We start from the raw sequence: 26,318 nt of genomic DNA on the forward strand, positions 1-26,318 counted from the left end.
GAGAGAAATATCGGCTTCTGATCCGGGTGCCGCGGCTCCTCACATGTGCCAGGACTCCCCTCTATCTCTAGGATCTCCGAGCGGGGGCTCTGAGGGGACCTGTCCCCTCAACCTCAGGCGTCCCTAGGACGCCCTGCGCCTCCCCGCAGATCCCGGGTACCCAGGGACCTCCACAGCGGAGTCCCGAATGGAGGTTTCCCTGAACTTTTTGCTTGGGGACTGAGGTGCCTAATCATTTCCCAGCTCTGTATCTCTGTTTTCCCTTGAGCAACACCAGTTCCAGATCTGGGGAAGAAAATGGTTAGAGCAGAGATAAGCCAATTCATGGGGTGTATTTTAGCATGAGAGCTAGGTAGAGTGAGAGAATTTTCTGTTAGGATTATTGAATGAACACTGAAAGAAGATTGCTCCTTGAGGGAATTCTGAAAAAGGGTTAATATGAAGGAAGTGGGGGCTAAAAGAGATTACAATAAAACTACACCACTGAACTTTCCTTTTTGAGGCTTGAAGACATGAAGCCCCACTCTTCCATAAACAATAATTTTATAGAATTCTCCAGTATTCTCGGACTTCCCTTGTGGTTCAACTGGTAAAGAATCTGCCTGCAATGCAGGAGACCTGGGTTCAATCCCTGGGTTGGGAAGATCCCTTGGAGAAGGGAACAGCTACCCACTCCAGTATTCTGGCCTGGAGAATTCCGTGGACTGTATAGTCCATGGGGTCACAAAGAGCTGGACACGACTGAGCGACTTACTACTCACTTATTGTCACAAAGTAAGGGCGTCAATTTTTTTAAACTTTATTCCCATGATCAGGTCTGCCCCTCACATTTGTAGGCCCTGGGTAAAAGTACAAATAGAGCCCCACAAACCATGTTTAAATATTTAAATTTTAAATCAAGGTAACAATTGTTGTATAAGACATGTTCTTTTCTCCTACCTTGACAACATACCATCATAATGATCTAGAAGACCAGTTTCACATTCAGGATTCTTGGACTCCTTGGAGTACCTGGAAACCCAGCTAGAATATGGCACTGTGGAGAAAGCTGATCTCTAGTTCTTTACCAGCTGTAACAGAGCAGGATGAGCACAGCCCTTCAGTTCAGCTCAGTTCAGTCGCACAGTCATGTCCAAAGCTTTGTGACACCATGGACTGCAGCACACCAGGCTTCCCTGTCCATCACCAACTCCTGGAGCTTGTTCAACCTCATGTCCATCAAGTCAGTGATCCCATCCAACCATCTCATTCTCTGTCATCCCTTTCTCCTCTGGCCTTCAATCTTTCCCAGCATCAGGGTCTTTTCCAATGAGTCAGTTCTTCACATCTGGTGGCCAAAGTATTAGAGTTTCAGCTTCAGCATCAGTCCTTCCAATGAATATTCAGGACTGATCTCCTTCAGAATGGACTGGTTGGATCTCCTTGCAGTCCAAGGGACTCCAAGAGTCTTCTCCAACACCACAGTTCAAAAGCATCAATTCTTTGGTGCTCAGCTTTCTTTATGGTCCAGCTCTCACATCCATACATGACTACTGGAAAAACCATAGCTTTGACTAGACGGATTTTGTTGGCAAAATAATGTCCCTGCTTTTTAATATGCTGTCTAGGTTGGTCATAGCTTTTCTTCCAAGGACCTGCAGTCCTTAATTTCATGGCTACAGTCACCATCCTCAGTGATTTTGGAGCCTAAGAAAATAAAGTTTCTCACTGTTTCCATTGTTTCTCCAATCTATTTCCCATGAAGTGATGGGACCAGATGCCGTGAATGTTGAGTTTTAAGCCAGCTTTTTCACGCTCCTCTTTCACTTTCATCAAGAGGCTCTTTAATTCTTCACTTTCTGCCATAAGGGTGGTGTCATCTGCATATCTGAGGTTATTGATATTTCTCCCGCAATCTTGATTCCAACTTGTGCTTCATCCAGCCAGGCATTTCGCATGATGTACTCTGCATATAAGTTAAGTAAGCAGGGTAACAATATACAGCCTTGAGGCACTTATTTCCCAATTGCTGTGCCTCATTTACTCTGTACCCTGTTATTAGGCAACAGGTCTTGCTCAGCCATTGGTCGGTGCCTCAGTGGGCCTTGCCCACAAGCAACCAACTGTCAATGAGCCACAATTAGTGTTCCTGCCCAGCTATTGGTCAGCACTGCAGTGGGCCCTGCACACTGGTAACTGTCAAGAGGGACCATTGGAGAAGAGATTGAGTCAGGGGTTGGTGGTGTGGTGGTCATCAGGTGGAGAGTGAGGTAAGAGGCAGATTCAGGCTTTCTCTTGGAGGCCCTCCAGCTTACCACCTTGTGCTAGTGGGTGAGCTGGAAGGCCCAGGGAACAGATTGGGGACTGTGTCCTGAGGGCTCCAGAGCCCTCACTAAGGCCCTCCACTAGCACTGGCCCAAGGAGGAGCAGTGAACCTCTCCCCCTTCCCTGTCTCTGTGACCCTCTAGCAGTGGCCATCTGTCTGGCTCACAGTCTATGAGACCTGGCTTCCCCATTTGGGCGGCCTGAGGAGCCTGAGAGCTAGTTGCCTTGGATGCCTGGCTTCCTCGGGGATGACAGCTGGGCAGGATGTGAGAACCTGGCCCCGAAGCAACTGAACTGTACCACCCACTGTGCTAAGCTCTAGGCCTATGGCAATAGAGTTAATGAGGCATACAAGAAAAGAGGAAAGTACAGTGCAGTGATATGTCAGATGATAGAGATGAGCATAGAGTGCTGCTAAACACAGATTTGTATAGTTTGTTTTGCTATACCTACAATTCTGCCTTTTCCACAGTATCATAAATTGAATCATTCAGTATGTAGCCTTTATTTTTTTTTTTTAGGCCACTCTGTGAAGCATGTGGTACATCCAAAATCAAGGATCAAACCCATGCCCCTGCATTGGAAGTGCAGAGTGTTAATCTCTGGACCAAAAAAGTCCAGTATGTAGCTTTTCTATTTGATTTCTTTCACTTAGCATAATGCATTTGAGTTTCACCCATGTTGTCTATATCAGTAGTTTGTAAATTTTTAATCACTGAGTAGTATTCCATTGTATGGATGTGCTATAGTTTATTGTCTCTTTATCCACTGAAGTACATTTGCATTGTTTCCAGTTGGAGGCAGTTATAAATAGAGCTGCTATAAATATTTAAGTACAGATTTTCATATGAAACACTTTAATTTTTCTTGCATACAGATGTAGAGATGGCATTGCTAAATCCTGTTAGTGTGTTTTCAACTTTGTAAGAAACTGCCAAGCTGTTTTCCAAAGAGGCTCTACTATTCCGTGTTCCCACTGATGTGAATGGGATGTGAATGTGTAGGAGTTTGTCTGTTCACCTGTTGATAAACATTTAGGTTGCTTTCAGTTTGAGACTCCCGGAAGTGAAACTGTAATGAATGTTCATTTACAAGTCTGTGTATGGACATATGATTTCAGTTCCCTTATTTCACACCTAGGAGTAGAATGAATGGATATTGTGGTAGATGTAAATTTAACTTTTTAAGAAAATGCTAAACTGTTTTCTAAACTGTAGTGTTTTACTTTCCCAGCAACAACTGGAAGAGTTCCAGTTTTCCTCATCTTCAACAACATTTGTTATGTCTATCTTTCTAACTTCAGGCATTCTAATACATGGGTAGTACTGTCTCACTGTAATTATAATTTGCATTTCCCTAATGATTAACCATGAAGAACATCTTTAATATGCCTGTTTTCCATCTGTATATCTTCTTTTGTTAAGTGTCGATGCAAATCTTTTGCCCATTTGAAAAAAATGTATCATTTTCTTATTATTGAGTTTTAAGAATTTTCAAAATATTTTGAATACAAACATTTTGCCTACAAGTATTTTCTCCTAGTCTTTGGGCTACCTTTTATTTTCTTAAATGTCTTTTGAGGAGCATAAGTTTGTTTTTGAAAGGTATAAATTATCAGTTTGTTCTTATGGAGTGTGTGCTTTAATGTCATAGCTAAGAAATCTTTGTTTAACTGAAGATTGCATAGATTTTTCCCTATGTTTTCTTCTAGAAGTTTTATAGTTTTACATTTAGGCCTATGGTCTACTTTGAATTCTTGCCTGGGAAATCCAATGGACAGAGGAACCTGGCAGGCTATAGTCCTTGGAGTTGCAAAAGAGTCGGACACGACTTAGTGACTAAACAACAACTACTTTGAATTAATTTTTGTATATAGTGCAAGGTATGGATCAGAGTTCTTTTTTCCCCATATGGATATTTAACCGATGCAACATTATTTATTGAAAGGATTGTACTTTCTTCACTGAATTATCTTTGTCAAAAACAAACTGTCCATATATGTGTGAATCTAATTCTGTCTTCTCTAGTTTCATTGATATATTTGTCTTTTTTTTTTGTACCTCTCCATCTCCCTGACCTATTTTACATATCTCTCCATCCCCTACTGCTTCTGGCAGCCACCTCTTTGTTTTCTGTATCTATGACTATTTTGTTTTGTTTGTTCACTTGTATTTTTTTAAGTATTTTTAATTTAATTTGTTTGGCTGCACCGGGTCTTAGCTGCAGAGTGTGAACTCTTAGTTGTGGCATCTGGGCTCTAGTTCCCTGACCAGGGATCAAACCTAGGCCCCCTGCATTGGGAGCATGGAGTTTTAGCCCCTGAATCACCAGGGAAGTCCCTGTATTATTTTTTTAGATTCCATATATAAGTGAAATCATATGGTACTTGTCTTTCTTGTCTGACTTATTTCACTTAGCATAGTTCACTTTAGGTCTGGTGTTAGTCACTCAGTCGTGCCCAACTCTTTGCGACCCCATGGACTACAACCCACCAGGCTCCTCTGTCCATGGGATTTTCCAGGCAAGGATCCTAGAGTGGGTTGCCATTTCCTTCTCCAGGGTATTTTCCTGACCCAGGGATTGAACCCGAGTCTCCTGCACTGCAGGCAGATTCTTTACTGACTGAGCTACCGGAGAAACCCCTAGGTCTATCCATGTTGTTGCAAATGCAAGGTTTTATTCTTTTTTACAGCTGAATAATATTCCATTATCTATATCACATCTTCTTTTTCCATTCATCTATCGATAGGATGCTTAGGTTGCTTCCATATTTTGGCTATTGTGAATTATGCTGCAATGAACCTAGGGATACACATATCTTTTCAAAATAGTTTTGTTTGTTTGTTTGTTTTCTTTGGAAAAATGCCCCAAAGTGGAATTGCTGGATCATATGTTAGTTCTTTGGGACTGGACCGAAAACTGACCTTTTCCAGTCCTGTGGCCACTGTTGAGTTTTCAAAATCTGCAGACATATTGAGTGCAGCACTTTAACAGCATCGTCTTTCAGGATTTTAAGTAGCTCAGCTAGAATTGCATCACCTCTACTAGCTTTGTTCCTAGTAATGCTTCCTAAGACCCACTTGACTTCCAGGATGTCTGGCTCTGCGTGAGTGACCTCACCATCCTGTTTATCCAGGTCATTAAGACCTTTTCTGTGTAGTTCTGCAGTCTGTGGTGTTGCAGAGTCAGACTCGACTTAGCAACCGAAAAACAACAACAGTGGTAATTCTACTTTTATTTTTTTGAGGAACTTCCATACTATTTTCTGTAATGACTTCACTAATTTATATTCCCACCAGCAGTGTATGAGGGTTCCCTTTTCTGCACATCCTCACCAACACTTGTTATTTGTTGTCTTTTTGTCTTTTTTTTTTTAAGTGCCAATATCATACTGCCTTGATTACTGTGGCTTTTTAAGTCTTGAAGTAGGTAATGTTAATTTTCTAATTCTTTCTTTTTCTAAGTAATTTTGGCTATTCTAGGTACTTTGCATTTCCATATGAAATGTAACATCAACTTCTTAATTTCTAAAAAATAATGCCAACAGGGATTATCATAGGGATTATTTTAATTTTTTATAAATCAATTTGGAGAGAATTGACACCCTAAAAACATTGTCTTCCAGCCCATGAATAAGATCTGTCTCTCTCCATTTATTTAGGTCTTCTTTCAGTGATATTTTATGGGCTTCCCTGGCGGCTCAGACAGTTAAGAATCTGCCTGCAATGCAGGAGACCTGGGTTTGATCCCTGGGTCAGGAAAGTCCCCTAGAGAAGAGAATGGTTACCCACTCCAGTATTCTTACCTGCAGAACTCCATGAATAGAGGAGCTGGGCTGGCTACAGTCCATGGGGTCACAAAGAGTCAGACATGACTGAGCGACTAACACATACACACTCAGTGGTATTTTATAGCTGTCAGGGCACAGGTCTTGTACATCTTTTGTCAGATTTAACCCTAAGTATTTCATATTTTTATACTATTAACAATAGCATTTTTAATTTTAATTTTTGATTGTTTGTTGTCATTATATAGAAATAGAGTATATTTTTGTATATTGAACTTTTATTCTGCAACCTTGCTAACTTTATTAGCTCTTGTAAAATTTTTTTTAGAAGATTCCATCAGCTTTTCTCCATAGATAATCAGGTTTTCTCTATAGATAATCATATTGTCTCTGCAGAGCTCTTTACAATCTGAATGAAAGAGTCTCACTACCCCCAAAATTCCTTCATGCTCTTCTTTTTAAAATAACATCACCCCCCACCTATAACTCCTGACAACTACTGTTCTGATCCCCATTTTCGTTTTGATTTTCAAGAATGCCTTATAGATGGAGTCACTGCACATAGGTTTTTAGACTGGTTTCTTTCATTCAGCATATTGCCTTTGAGGTTCATCCATGTTTTTGTGTTTATCAGTAGTTTTTTGATTTTTATTACTGAGTAGTAATGCATTGGAGAAGGAAATGGCAACCCACTCCAGTGTTCTTGCCTGGAGAATCCCAGGGACGGGGGAACCTGGTGGGCTGCCGTCTATGGGGTCGCACAGAGTCGGACACGACTGAAGTGACTTAGCAGCAGCAGCAGCAGTATCCCGTAACAGAGAAGGCAATGGCACCCCACTCCAGTACTCTTGCTTGGAAAATCTCATGGGCGGAGGAGCCTGTAGGCTGCAGTCCATGGGGTTGTGAAGAGTCGGACACGACTGAGTGACTTCAGTTTCACTTTTCACTTTCATACATTGGAGAAGGAAATGGCAACCAGTGTTCTTGCCTGGAGAATCCCAGGGACGGGGGAGCCTGGTGGGCTGCCATCTATGGGTTCACACAGAGTTGGACACGACTGAAGCGACTTAGCAGCAGCAGCAGCAGTAGTATCCCATAATGTAGATATACCACAGTCATTTTTTAATTGGATCTTAGACATTGTGAATTTTACTCCATTGGATGCTGATTATTTTTGTAACTGAGCAAGGGCTCATGTGTCCATGACACAGAAAGCCAAATTTTGACAGCAAGTGTTTGCAGCAAAGAAAAGCAGAGACAACTTTGCCAACAAAGGTCCGTCTAGTCAAGGCTATGGTTTTTCCGGTGGTCATGTATGGATGTGAGAGTTGGACTGTGAAGAAGGCTGAGCGCTGAAGAATTGATGCTTTTGAACTGTGGTGTTGGAGAAGACTCTTGAGAGTTCCTTGGACTGCAAGGAGATCCAACCAGTCCATTCTGAAGGAGATCAGCCCTGGGATTTCTTTGGAAGGAATGATGCTAAAGCTGAAACTCCAGTACTTTGGCCACCTCATGCGAAGAGTTGACTCATTGGAAAAGACTCTGATGCTGGGAGGGACTGGGGGCAGGAGGAGAAGGGGACAATAGAGGATGTGATGGCTGGATGGCATCACTGACTCAATGGACATGAGTCTGAATGAACTCCAAGAGTTGGTGATGGACAGGGAGGCCTGGTGTGCTGCGATTTATGGGGTCTCAAAGAGTCGGACACGACGGAGCGACTGAACTGAACTGAACTGAAGGGTTTATTGCAGGGCACAAAGCAAGGGAGTGGGAAATGAGTCTTGTATCCACTCCTTCTTGGTTTTTGGGTTAGGGATATTTCAAAGTGGAAAAGAAATTGGGATTATTGTTGTCTTGTGACATTTCTGTGACATGTCTTAGTCATAGTTTTGGGAGCTATGGATGACCCAGTTCGTGATTCTCTGGCCAGGTAGTCCGTGACTTGGGGATCTAAGAGCTTAATCTTGCCCTAGATAAACAACCTGAGTTTGTACGTTAATGATGATGTCTATAACAGCAATCTTAGTACATTTACGATGTTATCGGCAACTGCAATCTTAGTCATCTGATTCTGGTTGACTGGTGTTCAGGATTGAGGTCAGAGGGCAGAAGAAATGGAGTGAAGTCAAAGGAGAGAGGCAAGGGAGTAAAGTTTTAGATAGAGAGATTAATCACAAACTCAGTAAGGGAACTTAGTTTTATCTGGGCTTGGTTTCATATTTGTATTCCTATAAATATTTGTTCTATAAATATTTGTAGTCAAGTTACTTCATTAAGTTTGATCTTCTGACTTCCAAGTTTTGTTGGGCAATACCAGAACAGTATTTGAATAGGATTAATTTTTCCCACTACTTGGCTAGATTCTCCTGAGTACTGTACCTGATGTTTGTAAATAATGAGGTTTTCTGTTCTTGCTGGTGGAAACAGGCATTATTCCTAGCCCTGTGTGAGCTCAGTTTAGTGTTCCTACTGATGATTTCAGATGGTTCTTTCCTTTCAGACTCAGACCCAGATAGTCTCTTCTCACTTTGCACGGAAATATCACAGATGTACTCTCACACGAGAGAAAAGATGATGGTACCAGGGCCTTTATAAGGCTTCCAGGGCCCCAAGGCACTCCAACAGTGCAAGACCCTACTCCACTACCTATTAAACATCTTAAAATGTACCCCGTGTGCCACATTAAATGCCTTTTATTAACTGTAACATTTGAAAACCTTCTTATAAGTGTACAGTTTTGAGTTTTATAAAATACAGATTACTTGTTCTTTTCTTATAGACTTAGATATTATGTACACACAGTGGAGTTGATATGCTGTCAGTGTTTTCATAAGTATTTATTTTGATTTTGTGGGATTTTCTTTTTTAGTCCATTTCTTTTCAGGTCTCAGATATTTCTGTAAGCCCTTGAGAAATCTCATAGGCTCTGGGCACTGTGCCTACAGAGCTGGATGGCAGCAGGGGGAATAGAGAGGAAGGAGTAAACTTGACAGCAAGGAATGGAAGTGTTTGCACTGTACCTGACTGGAGGTGAAAGGAAAACAAGCAGAGAATCATGGCCCCCTACCCAGCTGGCTTCAGCACAGCCATTTGCAGAGATGGAAGAGCCAGGAGAAGGCATAAGTTGCAGAGAAAGGGTGTATTCAATTTGGGACAGAAAGCCACTCTCTTATCAGGAGGTGAAGAAAGGCAGCAAGAAGTCAAACTCCTTTCCTTTCATCATAGCACATGTCATCTTGGGGTGGCCTGAAAGATATGAATAGTCAAAACCTGTCTCTGCTGATATCCTTATTAAAATGAAGAGCATATATTAATGATGTGGTAATGAGGGAGGTGCCAGGCTCTAGAATAAATAGTGCCCATAACCTAATACTCTAAGGAGGATGATGTGCTGTCTTCTGATAACTTCCCCCTTTTATCTCTAAGTACCTTGGCTTACTTCTTTGACCAGCTTTTCAGAATTTCATAGACATTTCCAATGCTATCTTCTGTGATGGCAAGTCCCAAAGGAAGTCGAAGTCAGAAGATGAAGCTCCCCATCTTTACCCGAAAGGGGACACTGGAGGTGCCGTCCCCGACAGAGAAGGACTGGTCTAAGGACGATGAAGATGATTGGGTCTTCAAGGATCCAGATCAAGAGCAAGATTCCCTACCCCAGCCATATCGAATGATCAACAAGATGGTGAACTCACTGTTTGACCGTTCATGGGAAATGATTGAGGCGAGGGACACCTCAAAGAAAGCTGAGCTCCGCCGGACCCTGCCCACCATCTACCATCCACTTAGAGAAAGTAAGGTATGGAGCAGCTGCCAAGGTGGCCTTGTTTCTCAACTGAGTGGTGGTTTTAACATTTATTTTATTAATTATTTATTTATTTGGCTGTGTTGGGTCTCAGTTGCACCACGTGGGATCTTCATTTTGTCATGTGGGTTCTTTTGTTATAGCACAGGGGCTCAAGAGCACATGGGCTCACTAACTGGGGCATGTGGGCTCTCTCTCTGACCAGGGATCGAACCCGTGTCCCCTGAATTTCAAGGCAGAGTCTTAACCACTGAACCACCAGGGAAGTCTCCTCAACTGAGTGTTAAGGTAATAAATGAAAACACCTGCTCCTGGGAAGGAATTCCTGCCAGGAATCTTCATTTACCTGTAGGACAGGTGCATGTTGGAAAGATTACAGGCATGCTGATGCTGATTAAAACGGATCTAGTCATTGCCTGCGGAGAAGGCGATGGCACCCCACTCCAGTACTCTTGCCTGGAAGATCCCATGGATGGAGGAGCCTGGTGGGCTGCAGTCCATGGGGTCGCGAAGAGTCAGACACGACTGAGCGACTTCACTTTCACTTTTCACTTTCATGCATTGGAGAAGGAAATGGCAACCCACTCCAATGTTCTTGCCTGGAGAATCCCAGGGATGGGGGAGCCTGGTGGGCTGCCGTCTATGGGGTCATACAGAGTTGGACACGACTGAAGTGACTTAGCAGCAGCAGCAGTCATTGCCTGGGTAAATGGGTGTTCTGGTTAACTGAAGATTATGCACATCTACCTTTTACATCCTATTGTTATTTGAAAATCTTTTGGAGTGTATCAATCGCTGTCTTGCTTGGTGGTTGAGAATCTGCCCAGGTGTCAGCTACAACTCTTTCCACAGTGTTCTAGAAGAACAAAGTACAGGGAATGGGGCCACTGGTCCACTTATCGCAGGGCTGTGGCCACGCTTGGTGTTGTGAACGAGCATTTCTTCTCAACTTCCTTGCTTTCTCTTGCCCCTTTCCCCTAAATGTAGAATACTATGACTTTCTTGATATCTGGGCAAGATATTTAGATGGGCACTGCATTTGGGTGGGATACCATAACTAGGAAGGACCTGCATCCCTTTTTGAAGAGTTAACTCAGGACTTCCCTAGTGGTCCAGTGGTTAAGGCTCCACACTCCCCTTGCAGGGGGCAGAAGTTCCATCCTGGCTGGAGAACTGAGAATCCTACAAGCTGCACACTGCTGCCAAAAAAAGAAAAGTTAGCTCATATTACTTTCAGATGGCAGTAACTGAAAACTGTTCCCTTTCTCTTTGTTTTGCTTTTTCCAGCTCAACACAATGCCAAACTGCATGGATGTTTCCCAAGACTATGTGTTTATTGGAGGAAGCAAAGGATTCTCTATCTATAATCTGCATAACGCTAAACAATTATATGTTTGGGAGAAACTTAAGGTTGATGTCATTTCCATCTGGGCCACAGATTTGGGGAGTGAAATACTTATTGCTCCTGTGGATGAAATGGGTACATGTTCCTCTCTTTCCTTTTTAGCCTAATTTACAGGTACCTGTAGACTGTTGTTCAGTTTAATCTTCTTTCCAGGCATGGGAGGGACCAGACATGGAGAGTTCTCCCTGGTCATGTAGTAGCAGCCAACATCTGCAGGACAGTGTGGTGTGCCAGGCACTGTTCTAACGTTTCACATAGGTTGGTCCATTTCACCCTCACAATAGCCTAGGTGATAGGTATAGTTTATTATTCTTGTTTTTCAGAAGAGGTAATGCAGAAAGCGGGCTTCCTGGGTGACTCAGTGGTAGAGAATCTGCCTGCCAATATAGGAGATGCGGGTTTGATCCCTGAGTTGGGAAGATCCCCTGGAGGAGGAAATGGCAACCCACTCCAGTATTCTTGCCTGGAGAATTCCATGGACAGAGGAGCCTGGCAGGCTACAGTCCATGGGTTTGCAAAGAGTCAGACATGACTTAGCCACTAAATAACAACAGAGAAAGTGGCACAGGCAGGATTTGAACCAGGCAGTGTAGCCCCAGAGTCCACACCCTTTCCAGCACTCAGCAGTCCTGCTGCTCACATACACGAGGCTTGCTTTCCCCACTCAGCCTGAGGATGAACCAGGCAGAGGAACCTTTGTGCAGAGAACTATGGACAGTGTCCTGGAGGATACTCTTTCTGTAGGAGAATGACCTGATGCCATTGATGTTTTAGGAAGAGCACCCAGATAGGAGTTTGAAAAACCCAAATGGAAAGGTAGGGACACCAGGAAGAGCTAGTGCATCCATTGAAGAGAGAAATTATGAAGGTCTGAACTAAGGCAGGAGCGGTTTAAATGAAAAGTGCACTATGGTTCTGTAAGATGTTAACACTAGGGGAAGTGAGGTGAGGGGTATAAGGGAATGCTTTGTAGTATTTTTGCAGTTTTTCTATATGTCTAAAATTAGTTCAAAACAAAAAGCTTAAAAAATGAAAAGGAAAATATGATGGAAAAACTTGGTGAGAGACGGAACATATGTGTGGAGTTGGGGAGTGGTGGGTGTGAAGAAAAATGACTCCTTTCTGCCTTTAGATAATGGGGTAGAAGATGATACCATTCCTTGAAAAGCAGTTATAGGAGAGTAAGGTTCCAGGGGACTGTGAGTTGAAAGCTTCCATTTGCACATGTACATGTTTGAGGCACCTGGAGTAGGAATGTTGATATTCAGGAGGAGTTTGGTCTGACGATAGGATTGCATTTATCACACTGCATTATATCCAGTTGGTTTCATGTCTCTGTGATTCTGAATGTGATAAACGGGAAGGCGGAGACTGCCTTGGTTGTCCTTCGAGCCTTTGAGGTCTTGGAGCAGATATCCATGAATATTTATTGGGTTGAGTTAGACTTTTACCCACAGCGGGCCAGGTGCCTCTTCAAAGTCTGTATTACGGCAATAGAGGTAGGTTATGAGTGTCTGGGAGGCACCTCAAGAAAGTGGTGTTTTTTTGAAGTTTGTGGGTGATGATCATATACTAGAACCCTTAGGTTAAACGGGAATTAGAATGACTGAATTACTTACTGAATTGACAAAATTAACTTCATGGGGAGCTTGCTGGGGTTTGAGAGATGAGGCACATAGAAGAGGAAGAAACTATCCTTTCCCTCAGAGAATCCATACACTCGCAAGTGGAATAATGAACACTCACAGGAAGTGAGGGCTTCTCTCGTAGCTCAGTCAGTAAAGAATCTGCCTGCAATGCAGGAGACCCGGGTTTGATTCCTGGGTCTGGAAGATCCCCTGGAGAAGGAAATGCAACTCACTCCAGTAGTCTTGCCTGGAAAATCCCATCGACAAAGGAGCCTGGTGGGCTACAGTCCATGGGGTCGCAAGAGCCAGACAGGACTTAGCAACTAAACCACCGCTGCCATAGGAAGTGATTGGGTGACAGTGTGAAACGCTGGGGTGATGTGCTAAAACAGGTGGGCAGAAATCAAGGAGTGGATCAGTGTAGCTGAAGTGCTTACAAACAGATTCTAAAATAAGAAGGTAGGGCCAGTGTAGCTAGAGATGACCTAAGAGCGAAAATAGCTTGAACATTTCAAGTGAGGGGTGGAAGAAGGCCAGGAAACCAAGATGATCACAGGCAGTGGAGGGGCTAGGGAGGAATCCTAATAATGCACGAGCTTATGATATTTCAGAAAGTCAAATATATAAAATTCCAATTTGTCTTCAGCTCACTTGTCTGTCTCTCAATCTTCCTTATTTTTCTGTTTCAGGTATTGTTCGACTGTTTTATTTTTATAAGGATGGTCTTTACCTCATCAAAGCCATCAATGAATTGGTAAGCTCCTGTTCTTTCATTGATAGCTGGGCCAAAAGCTGTAGCAAATCAAGTTTACTTTTAACATGGAGGCAATGACAGCTATCCTAGAGTAGAGAGAAGTAGAGACCTCCCTGGCCAGGGAGCTTCCTCCAGAATATCCAACTGAAAGCTCCCTCACCATCAGAGTACATACTGAATGCCTTGAATTTATTTACCCTCTTGTCAAGAGAAGAAAATTGCTAAGGAATTCCAGTCCAAATTGAGCACCAGATCAATGTATCTCTTAACGACTTTGTTGTTGTTGAGTTGCTATGTTGTGTCTGACTCTTTTGCAACCCCATGGACTATAACCCACCAGGCTCCTCTGTCCATGGAATTGTCCAGGCAAGAATACTGCAGTGGATAGCCATTTCCTTCTTCAGAGGATCTTCCCAACCCAGGCATCAAACCAATGTCTCCTGCATTGGCAGGTGGATTCTTTACCATTGAGCCACCAGGGAAGCCCTAATAACTACTAACAAGTCCCTAAATTTTCCAGGCTGCTTCACATCCTGTTCTCTTATCCATACTCTTCCCCTCCGCCTAGAAAGCTCTCCTTGTTTTCCTGCCTACTATGTGTGCCTCGTAAATTGCTCTCATTCCTCAAGACCAGCTCAGACATCCTCCTCTCTGAGCTACTTTCCCAAGAGAAGTTGACCTTTCCCTCCTGTGTCACAACCATATAGGACAGGATTTCTATCACAGTGTTTCTCCACCCTCCATACTTATTTGTTTATGACTGTTTCTTCTCCTGGAGGTAAGTTCCTCGAGAGCACAGGACATGGACCCATATATTTCTTATTCCTAGTACCTTGCCTGCATGCTGTAGGTTTCTGAAAGTGTTTTTTAAATTAACAAACCTAAAAAGGAGGAGGTATTGCTAAGATTATATTTTTAATTGCAGTTTATTTTATAAAAAATATTACTGATGAGCCCAAAGCAATTCAGTTTGTGTGGGGGATGCTGGAATGATGCTGGAATGCTGGATAAACATATTGGGGGAAGGAATGAAGCTCAACCCTACATCACATCATATATAAAAATTAGAGATGAATTATAGACTTAACTTTAAAGGGCAAAGACATTATCCTTTTTAAAAAAAATACAGGAAATGGTTTTTGCAACCTTGGGGCAAGCAAAGATTTCTTAGGACACAAAAGGCACTAATTGTAAGAGAAAAAAACTGAAATGGGACTTCATCAAAGAAACTTCTCATGCCTCATGTGAGTGAATGAAAGTCTCTCAGTTGCATCCGACTCTTTGTGACCCCATGGACTACACAGTCCATGGAATTCTCCAGGCCAGAATACTAGAGTGGGTAGCTGTTCCCTTATCCAGGGGATCTTCCCAACCCAGGAATCAAACCCAGGTCTCCCGAATTGTGGGCAGATTCTTTACCAGCTGAGCTACCAGGGAAGCCCAAGAATACTGGAGTGGGTAGCCTATCCTTTCTCCATTGGATCTTCCCAACCCAGGAATTGAACTGGGGTCTCTTGCATTGCAGGCAGATTTTTTACCAACCGAGCTATTAGGAATCTCTCAGGCCTCATGTGATATGCAAAAATTAACTCAAAATGGATCATTTGAGCTATATGAAAACTCAAAAACTATAAAACCTCTAGAAGAAAACAGGAGCAAGTCTTTGTGATCTTTGTTAGGCAAAGTTTTTTTTTTAATTTTATTTTATTTTTAAACTTTACATAATTGTATTAGTTTTGCCAAATATCAAAATGAATCCGCCACAGGTATACATGTGTTCCCCATCCTGAACCCTCCTCCCTCCTCCCTCCCCATACCATCCCTCTGGGTCGTCCCAGTGCACTAGCCCCAAGCGTCCAGTATCGTGCATCGAACCTGGACTGGCAACTCGTTTCTTACATGATATTTTACATGTTTCAATGTCATTCTCCCAAATCTTCCCACCCTCTCCCTCTGCAACAGAGTCCATAAGACTGTTCTATACATCAGTGTCTCTTTTGCTGTCTCGTACACAGGGTTATTGTTACCATCTTTCTAAATTCCATATATATGCGTTAGTATACTGTATTTATGTTTTTAAACTACAATACCGAAATTGTATTTCATACAAGAAAAAAAAACTGATAAGTCAGACTTCATCAAAACTAAAACCTTCTGTTCTACAAAAGACACTGTTAAAAGAATACAAAGGCAAGTTATAGACTAGGAGCAAATAATTGCAAATCACATATCTGATAAAAGACTTGTATCTAGAAGATATAAAGAACTCTCAAACTCAAAAATAAGAAAAACAACACAGGTTTTTAAAATGAGCAAATATCTTGATTAAAAAAAAAAAAAGACAGTTCACCAAAGAATATATAGAAGATAAATAAGATGTTCACTACCATTAGTCATTAGAGAAAATACAAATTAAAATCATGATCTGTCCCTGCATGTGTACTAGAATGCCTAAAATTGAAAAGACAGACCATACCAAGTGTTAGCAGACTATGAAACAGCCGGGACTCTCATACACTGCTGGCGGTGAGGACTAGTACCACAACCACTTTGGCAATTATTTTTAAAAAAGACGTTAAACGTACACCCGCCATATGATGCGGCCATTCCACTCCCAGATATTTGCCTGGGAGAAATTGAAAGTATATTTCCATATGAAGATTTGTACATGGACATTCCTAGCAGCTTTCTTGGTCTTAGCCAGAAACCAGAAACCACTCCGCACCCATCAACAGGTAAATGGCTAAATCGATCTTGGCACATACTGCTCAGCAGTAAAAAGGGATACATATAACAACATGGCTACATCTCAGAATAATTAGGCTGAGTGAAAGAAGTCTGACAAAAAAGAATACATATATACTGTATGATTCCATTTCTATAAAATTCAAGAAGATACAAAACTAATCTAGGGACAGAGAATGCCAGTTTTTGCCTGGGTAGGTTGGGAGAGGGGTGGAAGGAAGGCTTACAAAGGGGCGGGAAGAATGGATATGTTCCTTATCTTGATTGTGGTGCTGGTTTCAAGGGATCTATATATGTCTAAACTAATCAAACTGTACAGTTTAAATATGCACAGTTTATTATGTTATTATCATATCCCTAATAAAACGAATTTAAAACTTATGCTCATCAAAAGATGCTGCTGGGGACTTCCTTGGTAGTACAGTAGATTGGAATCTGCCTGCCAGGGGACACAGGTTAGCTCCTTCGTCCAGGAAGATCCCATATGCCGCGGAGCAGCTAAGCCTGTGCACCACAACCACTGAGCTGGAGCTCGGGAGCCCACGAGCAACTACCGCAATGACTGAGGCACTAGAGCCCATGTTCCACAACAAAGGAAGCCACCACAATGAGAAGCCCACGCTCTGCGACAGGGTAACCCCCGCTTGCCCAGCTGGATAAAGCCCGTGCATAGCAATGCAGACCCAGCACAGTCAAAATAGATAATTAAAAGATGTTATAAGAGTTTAATCGGAGAAGGCAATGGCACCCCACTCCAGTACTCTTGCCTGGAGAATCCCATGGACGGAGGAGCCTGGTAGGCTACAGTCCATGGGGTCGCTAAGAGTTGGACACGACTGAGCGACTTCATTTTCACTTTTCACTTTCATGCATTGGAGAAGGAAATGGCAACCCACTCCACTGTTCTTGCCTGGAGAATCCCAGGGATGGGGGAGCCTGGTAGGCTACTGTCTATGGGGTCGCACAGAGTCGGACACTACTGAAGCCACTTAGCATAGCATAGCATAAGAGTTTAATCAGTATTAGGGGCAGAGTGGACCCCAGAGAGCTCCGAGAAACCCCACTGCCCCCCTGACTGGTGACCCTTTAATATAAAATGTCCAAACTCATCATTTAAATATGTCCAAGCTCATCAAGTTGTACCTTTAATATCTGTGCCTTTGTGAAGTTGCTGAGTCATGTCCGACTCTTTGTGATCCCATGGACTGTAGCCTACCAGGCTCCTCCATCCATGGAATTTTCCAGACAAGAGTACTGGAGTGGGTTGCCATTTCCTTCTCCAGGGGATATTCCTGACCTAGGGATCGAACCCAGGTCTCTCACATTGCAGGCAGACACTTTACCATCTGAACCACCAGGGAAAACTGTTTTTAAATTTATGTAAAAAGAAATCTCTTTAAAAAAAGATACAAGGAATACTCATCAACTCATTTCAGAACTGTGACCAGCAGAACTGTGATATCTAAACTTGACAGGGACATTATACACAAAATAATGTTAGTGAATTACAACACACCAATAGCGTTTAGGAGACAGGGATTGTCTCCTAAACATTGTACAGGAGACAGGGATCAAGACCATCCCCATGGAAAAGAAATGCAAAAAAGCAAAATGGCTGTCTGGGGAAGCCTTACAAATAGCTGTGAAAAGAAGAGAAGCAAAAAGCAAAGGAGAAAAGGAAAGATATAAGCGTCTGAATGCAGAGTTCCAAAGAATAGCAAGGAGAGATAAGAAAGCCTTCCTCAGCGATCAATGCAAAGAAATAGAGGAAAACAACAGAAAGGGAAAGACTAGAGATCTCTCCAAGAAAATTAGAGATACCAAGGGAACATTTCATGCAAAGATGGGCTCAATAAAGGACAGAAATGGTATGGACTTAACAGAAGCAGAAGATATTAAGAAGAGGTGGCAAGAATACACAGAAGAACTGTACAAAAAAGATCTTCACAACCCAGATAATCACGATGCTGTGATCACTCACCTAGAGCCAGACATCTTGGAATGTGAAGTCAAGTGGGCCTTAGAAAGCATCACTATGAACAAAGCTAGTGGAGGTGATGGAATTCCAGTTGAGCTATTTCAAATCCTGAAAGACGATGCTGTGAAAGTGCTGCACTCAATATGCCAGCAAATTTGGAAAACTCAGCAGTGGCCACAGGACTGGAAAAGGTCAGTTTTCATTGCAATCCCAAAGAAAGGCAATGCCAAAGAATGCTCAAACTACTGCACAATTGCACTCATCTCACACGCTAGCAAAGTAATGCTCAAAATTCTCCAGGCCAGGCTTCAGCAATATGTGAACCGTGAACTTCCTGATGTTCCAGCTGGATTTAGAAAAGGCAGAGGAACCAGAGATCAAATGGCCAACATCCGCTGGATCGTGGAAAAAGCAAGAGAGTTCCAGAGAAACATCTATTTCTGCTTTATTGACTATGCCAAAGCCTTTGACTGTGTGGATCACAATAGACTGTGGAAAATTCTGAAAGAGATGGGAATACCAGACCACCTGACCTGCCTCTTGAGAAACCTATATGCAGGTCAGGAAGCAACAGTTAGAGCTGGACATGGAACAACAGACTGGTTCCAAATAGGAAAAGGAGTACGTCAAGGCTGTATATTGTCACCCTGCTTATTTAACTTACATGTGGAGTACATCATGAGAAACGCTGGGCTGGAAGAAGCACAAACTGGAATCAAGATTGCTGGGAGAAATATCAATAACCTCAGATATGCAGATGACACCACCCTTATGGCAGAAAGTGAAGAGCAACTAAAAAGCCTCTTGATGAAAGTGAAAGAGGAGAGTGAAAACGTTGGCTTAAAGCTCAACATTCAGAAAACTAAGATCATGGCATCTGGTCCCATCCCTTCATGGGAAATAGATGGGGAAACAGTGGAAACAGTGTCAGACTTTATGTTTTGGGGCTCCAAAATCATTGCAGATGGTGATTGCAGCCATGAAATTAAAAGACGCTTACTCCTTGGAAGGAAAGTTATGACCAACCTAGATAGCATATTCAAAGGCAGAGACATTACTTTGCCCACAAAGGTCCGTCTAGTCAAGGCCATGGTTTTTCCAGTGGTCATGTATGGATGTGAGAGTTGGACTGTGAAGAAGGCTGAGCGCTGAAGAATTGATGCTTTTGAACTGTGGTGTTGGAGAAGACTCTTGAGAGTCCCTTGGACTGCAAGGAGATCCAACCAGTCCATTCTGAAGGAGATCAGTCCTGGGGTTTCTCTGGAAGGAATGATGCTAAAGCTGAAACTCCAGTACTTTGGCCACCTCATGCGAAGAGTTGACTCATTGGAAAAGACTCTGATGATGGGAGGGATCGGGGGCAGGAGGAGAAGGGGACGACAGAGGATGAGATGGCTGGAAGGCATCACTGACTCGATGGACATGAGTTTGAGTGAACTCCAGGAGTTGGTGATGGACAGGGAGGCCTGGTGTGCTGCGATTCGTGGGGTCGCAAAGAGTCAGACAGGACTGAGCGACTGAACTGAGGCTAAGTGAAAAAAGACAAATATTGTATGATATCACTTTTATGTGGAATCTAAAAAATATAGCAAACTAGCTAATATGACAAAAAAGAAAAAACCAAGAAACAGACAGATATAGAGAAGAAACTAGTACTTACAAGGGGTATGGAGAAGTAGAGAGGAGTAATATAGGATTACGGAATTAAGAGATACAAACTATTATGTGTAAAATGAGCTACAAGGATATTTTGAACAATATGGGGAATATAGCCAATATTTTATAATAACTATAAATGGAATGTACACTTTAAAAATTGTGAATCACTATACTGTACATCGGGCTTCCCTAGTAGTTCAGATGGTAAAGCATCTGTCTGCAACACAGGAGACCTGGGTTCGATCCCTGGGTTGGGAAGATCCCCTGGAGAAGGAAATGGCAGCCCACTCCAGTATTCTTGCCTGGAAAATCCCATGGGTTGCAGAGCCTGGTAGGCTACTGTCCATGGGGTCGCAAAGAGTCGGACACGAGTGAGTGACTTCCCTTTCACTTTTCACTTTCATGCATTGGAGAAGGAAATGGCAACCCACTCCAGTATTCTTACCTGGAGAATCCCGGGGACGGGGGAGCTTGGTGGGCTTCCGTCTATGGGGTCACACAGAGTCGGACACGACTAAGCGACTTCAGTTTCAGATTTCACTTTCATATTGTACATCAAATATACTTCCATTTTTAAACAAGAAAGTGAAAGAAAAACTAAATGTTTAAAACTCCCTCTCCTTAAATAACTTAGGGGGCTTACTAGCCTAATTCTTCTAGGCACCTAATTTTGCTAGTCTTAGAGCTCCTGAAAGGTACAGCACATCTGTATACATTGAGTCTTTTTCACCTTGCTGAAAATTCAAGCAGGTTTCATACTAGGGTTCCATTCAGTCTCCACTCGATATGGACTGAATATTTTTGTGCCTCTAAAATTCATGTTGAAATTCTGATCCCCAGTGTGGGAGGCGATTAGGTCATGAGGGCAGAGTTCTCATGAGTGGAATTACCGCCCAAGAGAGCTCCCTCAACCCTTCCACCACATGACACAGAGGTGGCAGGCGGTCCATGAGCCAGGAAGCTAGGTCTTAGCAGACACTGAATCTGCCAGAAATCCTTGGAAACCTTGGATCGTGAGAAATAGATGTTGTTTATGAGCCAAATCAGACTATGGCAGTACTATAGCCTAGACAGAGCCTTTTTTTCAAGCAACTGACCAGAGTTTTCATTGTCATGTAGAACTCTTTTCAACACATTTTGAAAAGAGCTAATCATAGGTCTGAGGGTTTGCAACCTGAGCAGGAGATCAGATAGTATGAAATCACTGCAAATGATCAGGAGTATTTATGAAACCAGGAAATAAGTCCAAAATTCTTTAGATGGAAAATTGAGTTCTACTGCTTTACATGCAATCTTGTCCAATTCCTATACAAAAATGGAAAGTCTGAAGCAATTTGAGGCATCTTTTTATGCCTCAATCTTTAGAAGGATTTTTTTTTTCCTGATGTGAACTACGAAAGGCCCTGAAATACACTCTCCTCTATCATCAGGCTGAACTTATTCTATCAGCTTCTCTCTTCTTTTTAGGAGGATGCCAGCAAGCAAACCACCTGTATAAAGATGGAAATTTCTAAAGGAGGGAACTTTGCAGCCTTGCTCCTACAAGGTAAGACTGACCAAAGGCTCTTTAGAGTTCCAGTATCTTCCAGATAATCACTTTCCCCGAAAAACATTTTACTTTTAAAAATAATTTTATTTATTTATTTTTGGATGTGCTGGGGTTTTGCTACTGCATGTGCTTTTCCATAGTTTTGAAGAGCAGGGCCTACCCTCTAGTTGCAGTGCGTGGTCTTCTTACTGTGGTGGGTTCTCTTGTTGCTGAGCACGGACTCTAGGATGTGCTGGCCTCGGCAGTTGCAGGATGTGGGCTCGGTAGCTGCAGCTCCCAGGCTCTGGAGTGCAGGCTCAGTGGTGTGGTGCTCCTTACCACAGGGGCTTAGTTGCTCCTTACCACGTGGGATCTTCCCAGACCAGGGATCAAACTCGTGTCCCTTGCATTGGCAGGCAGATTCTTTATCACTGAGCCAAGGGAAGCCCTCCAACCCTTTTATTTAGAAATAATTTACAGAAGAGTTGCAAAGATATGACTGAGTTCCCTTATATCCTTCACCCAGTGTCCCTAATACCAACATTTAATATAACCATGGTACATTTGTCAAAATTAAGCAAATAATGTTGGTATAATACAATAAACTACAGATTTTTTTTTTCAGATTTTGCCAGTTTTTCCTAGATACTTTTTTTTTTTGGCTCCAAGGTACAATCCAGGATATCATATTGCATTCGGTCATCATCTTTTCACACTGTACCTATATGTGTGATGTCTTGGTCTTACCTTGTCTTTCATGACCTCGACATGTTTGAGGAGTACCAGTCAGGTATTTTGTGCAATGGCCCTGATTTTCAGTTTGAATTTTTCCTCATGATTCAAACTGGGGTTAAGGATTTGGAGGAAGATCTCACAGAGGTGAAATGCTCTTTTCATTGAATTATATTGGGGGGTATGTGATAGCACCACTGCTGATGTTAACCCTGATCACTTAAAGTGATCTGCCAGCTTTCTCCACGGTTGAGCGACTGTTTTCCCCCTTCCATGCTCTAGGTCCAGACCACACTGGAAGGGGAGAGAATGTAAACACCATTTTCTGGATGTAGGATGATCAGAGAATTTTGAGACCTATGTTGAAACCTCCACAGTGACTGATAAACATTTAGGGGGAGATACTTGGAGATTATGCAAATATCCTGTTTGTCATTAAAGTTTTGCCCACCAGTTTTAGCATTCAACATTGGATCTTGCTTGTTGCAATTATTCCTGTGGTAATAGAATATATTTTATCCAAATGATTATTAGCTTGACTTTTAACTTTTAAATAATTAGACATTTGGCGTCTCGGCCTCTATTTAGATTCTTGCCCCAGGTCCCTCAGATGTTAGGTGCTGGAGAAAGATACCTATTTTGTAATGCTTTATGCACCAAAGGAAACTTTTATACTATCTGTAGTAGTTTGTTAGGGCTGTTATAGCAAAGTACCACAAACTAGCTGGCTTAAAATTACAGACATGTACTCCCCAACAGCTCTGGAGTCCAAAAGTCTGAAAACAAGATGTCTATATGATTACTTTTTTAAGGAAACATTTAGCCAGAATCCCATTCTAGGAAAGTAACTTTTCCTGGGTTGGCAGGTATTCAGTACAGAAGCTGAGCATGTTTCTTTGACAAGATAAAGTGCTCACAGCCACCCCATGGGTTGTCATCTCCTCAAATATTGGTCAGAAGAATTCTCCTGAGGCATCTCTCAGAGTTCGATTCTAGCCCGTTGTCAGCCATACCCCTCTCGGTTACTGCTTCTGTATATGCCACTTTCCTCCCCAGGTGGGAACGGCTGTAACACAAAACGTCAGTGGAATTTATCATTTGGAACCTAGAAAGCGTGGGGACCAGGCAGCGTGGACAGTCAGGTTAAAACTGTTACATTGGTGCTGTGAGGGTGAGAAGCCCATCTCCAGTTAGAGGCAGCGGCCTGGGGAGAGGAGTTCAGGGCTCTCTGTGAGTGAGGACTGGCAACAACCGCTACAGAACCACATCTCCTTCCGTTTGTCAAAGTTGCCTCTGTGCCAGTGGTTCTGAGATGGGCCGTTTCTCTGAGGAAACTCATTGCCTGTTTGCGGTTGCTCAACGGTTCCTCGGTTTCCCAATGCAGGAGCTGGGGACATTTGGCTGGATGTGTATAAGCTGCCCAAGGAGTCTTGGATCAAGGAAGTGCAGTACCCCCAACTTGCCGTAAATACAAAGAAGAAAATCAGACAGCAGCTGCAATTGGTAGGTAACACCTGTCTTCAACTGATATGTTCCTCCCTGCCCACATCTAGCGCACCTCCTTCTTGCAATTTCAAGATGAAGGAGCCTGTCTGGAGGCTGTAAGACAGGACAAGAGGTACCCTGGCCTGTGTCTCTTAAGTCAGTTTGCTTTGGTTAAAATAAGATGGTTAAAAAGCCGAGGGGTCTTAAACGGTGGTATCTCTCTCCTCTGGGAGTTGCCTCTCTACCAAGACCACTCCCAGGCATTTCTCTGGGAGAGTGTTTTTTTTTTTTTGACTCTGACTAATAGATATATTTTTTCCCCTCCTGGGCTGAAATAATCCTTCCATGTCTCTCCACTACACTCTCCACTACACTCTCCAGATTATGGTATAAAGGAGTTGTTCTAAATATATGGGAATATATGTATTCTTCATATTATTCTTAGAAGGTAGGTAGAAATCTATTTCAGTTTAATTATATGTGATCCCTGGGACTCATGCCATCTCTTCAAAATACAATATTTAAACAAAAAAGATTTTAAGACAATTTTCTCATCTATCTGATGTGCAGTTATTATATATATCGGCTGTATTGTGTGTGGCATGTAGGACCTGAGCTCCCCGACCAGGGATTGAATCCATGCCCTCCCCAGTGGAAGTGCACAGTCCTAACCACTGGACCACCAGGGAATTCCCAAAGTGTACTTATTATTTTTTTTAATCAATGACAACAAATATCAGTTGAGGATGCCTTTAAAACATATTGTGCTATGTGCTATAAAGTGTTAGTGAAATTAATCTACGAGACCAAGATTGAGACTCACATTCAATGCCAAGTACATTGAGTGGCTTTGAATAAATGCCCTTTTTCTCCAGTGAATGTCTTTGTAGCAAGGTGTGATTTTTTGTATCTCTGGGAGAGTTACTGGCCCAGAGACATTCCTCCTCTAAACTCTTACAGAATCTATTCTTTGTACCTCTCTTTGACACTTCTCATATACTATCCTATTGTGCAATGGCACCCCACTCCAGTACTCTTGCCTGGAAAATCCCATGGATGGAGGAGCCTGGTAGGCTGCAGTCCATGGGGTCGCTAAGAGTCGGACACGACTGAGCGACTTCACTTTCACTTTCACTTTCATGCATTGGAGAAGGAAAGGGCAACCCACTCCAGTGTTTTTGCCTGGAGAATCCCAGGGACAGAGGAGCCTAGTGGGCTGCCGTCTATGGGGTCGCACAGGGTCGGACACGACTGAAGCGACTTAGCAGCAGCAGTAGCGGTTCTTTTCTCCTAACTAGATGGTAAATTTCTAGGTTGTTGTACCTTCTGCTTCTTTTTGTCACCATCCCCATGGCATCCTACTCAGTGCCCAACAGATACATTTTTTGAGGGATTAATTTATTATCCAAGTGGGAAAAGCACCTTGGAATGGGGGTGATTTGTCACCATAATTCACTGTTTCTATACACTGAGAAGCAATCAACTTATGCCAGTTACAGTGGTAGCTCTTGTACTATGAATTATATTTAGAGTTACTTATAAATAATAATTGTCAACATCACTGATAAATTTTGTCAATCAGAAATATTCACTTTAACTTAGATTTTTGTAATAGTCTCCTAGCTGACCCCCTCCCTTTCACTCATATTCTCTCTTAACGTCATTGATGATTTCTTGTTTCCCCAAATAGGTTTTAAGATCCTAGAGAATGGGTATCATGTATTAAAATCCTACAGGCCAGAGGACTGCACAAATACTGGCCCTCCATGTCTATGGGGATGAGTTCACATCTCACAAGAGTGATTGAGGGGAAGAAGGAGCAATGCGAAAAATTAAAGGAAGAAGGGGAGCATATACCAAACCCATCATGAATTAATTTCTCATTTTTCTCCCCAGAACACTCCTGATTCTGTGACTGCAGATAGTTTAGATACGGTAAGAAACTTTAAAGAATATCTCCAAAGAGATTTAACTTGAATGTTAGAAATTTTTATTTTGATTTTAAAGGTACCTTAAATGTCAAATATATTAATAAAATATTCTTACCAGGGCACTGTTTTCAGATTCTCTGTGATTTGATCTTGTGCCTCATTCTTGAGGAGAACTGACCCAAGTCATTTGTTCAGGGGTGGGTTTCCCTGAGACAGGGGCCCTGCCAGTGTTTTCACATGGCCACAGACTTTTGTAAAATTGGAAAAAGTAACATGTTTTAACCATAATCACTTAAGACCACCACCATCTCTTCTCACTCAAACTTCCCCTCTGTCACAATAGCCCCCGAACTGAGTTGTATTAGGTGGTCATTGGCACTCTGTATTCTCTTTCTTACAGAGACCCCTAAACCATATATACTTCAGGCCCCATAGAATCCAGCTTGCCTCTGCCAATGTAAGCAGCCCAATCCACCAAACTCACGTTTGGGGTTTTTTGTTCTACTTTGGTGTTGGAGGTCACGTTTGTATTGGGATACGGCAGAGCACAGACTGGGTTCCCTGGAGCTTCCTGACT

General features: G+C 42.6%; 1 protein-coding gene across 3 annotated transcripts in view; it reads left to right on the top strand.

Moving 5' to 3' along the window:
• The window catches only part of WDR93 (WD repeat domain 93), a 52,370-nt gene that overhangs the window by 101 nt on the left and 25,951 nt on the right, over window positions 1–26,318 (top strand). For all 3 annotated transcript variants that reach the window (XM_027520937.1, XM_027520939.1, XM_027520938.1), the window contains exons 2-7: window positions 9,546–9,890; window positions 11,184–11,376; window positions 13,619–13,683; window positions 21,533–21,611; window positions 23,710–23,828; window positions 25,707–25,745. In XM_027520937.1, the coding sequence (XP_027376738.1) occupies window positions 9,573–9,890; window positions 11,184–11,376; window positions 13,619–13,683; window positions 21,533–21,611; window positions 23,710–23,828; window positions 25,707–25,745 (813 nt within the window). In that variant the 5' untranslated portion in view covers window positions 9,546–9,572. The remainder of the gene's footprint in view (window positions 1–9,545; window positions 9,891–11,183; window positions 11,377–13,618; window positions 13,684–21,532; window positions 21,612–23,709; window positions 23,829–25,706; window positions 25,746–26,318) is intronic.

Source organism: Bos indicus x Bos taurus, chromosome 21, assembly GCF_003369695.1.
Source record: "Bos indicus x Bos taurus breed Angus x Brahman F1 hybrid chromosome 21, Bos_hybrid_MaternalHap_v2.0, whole genome shotgun sequence".
Lineage (NCBI taxonomy): Eukaryota > Metazoa > Chordata > Mammalia > Artiodactyla > Bovidae > Bos > Bos indicus x Bos taurus.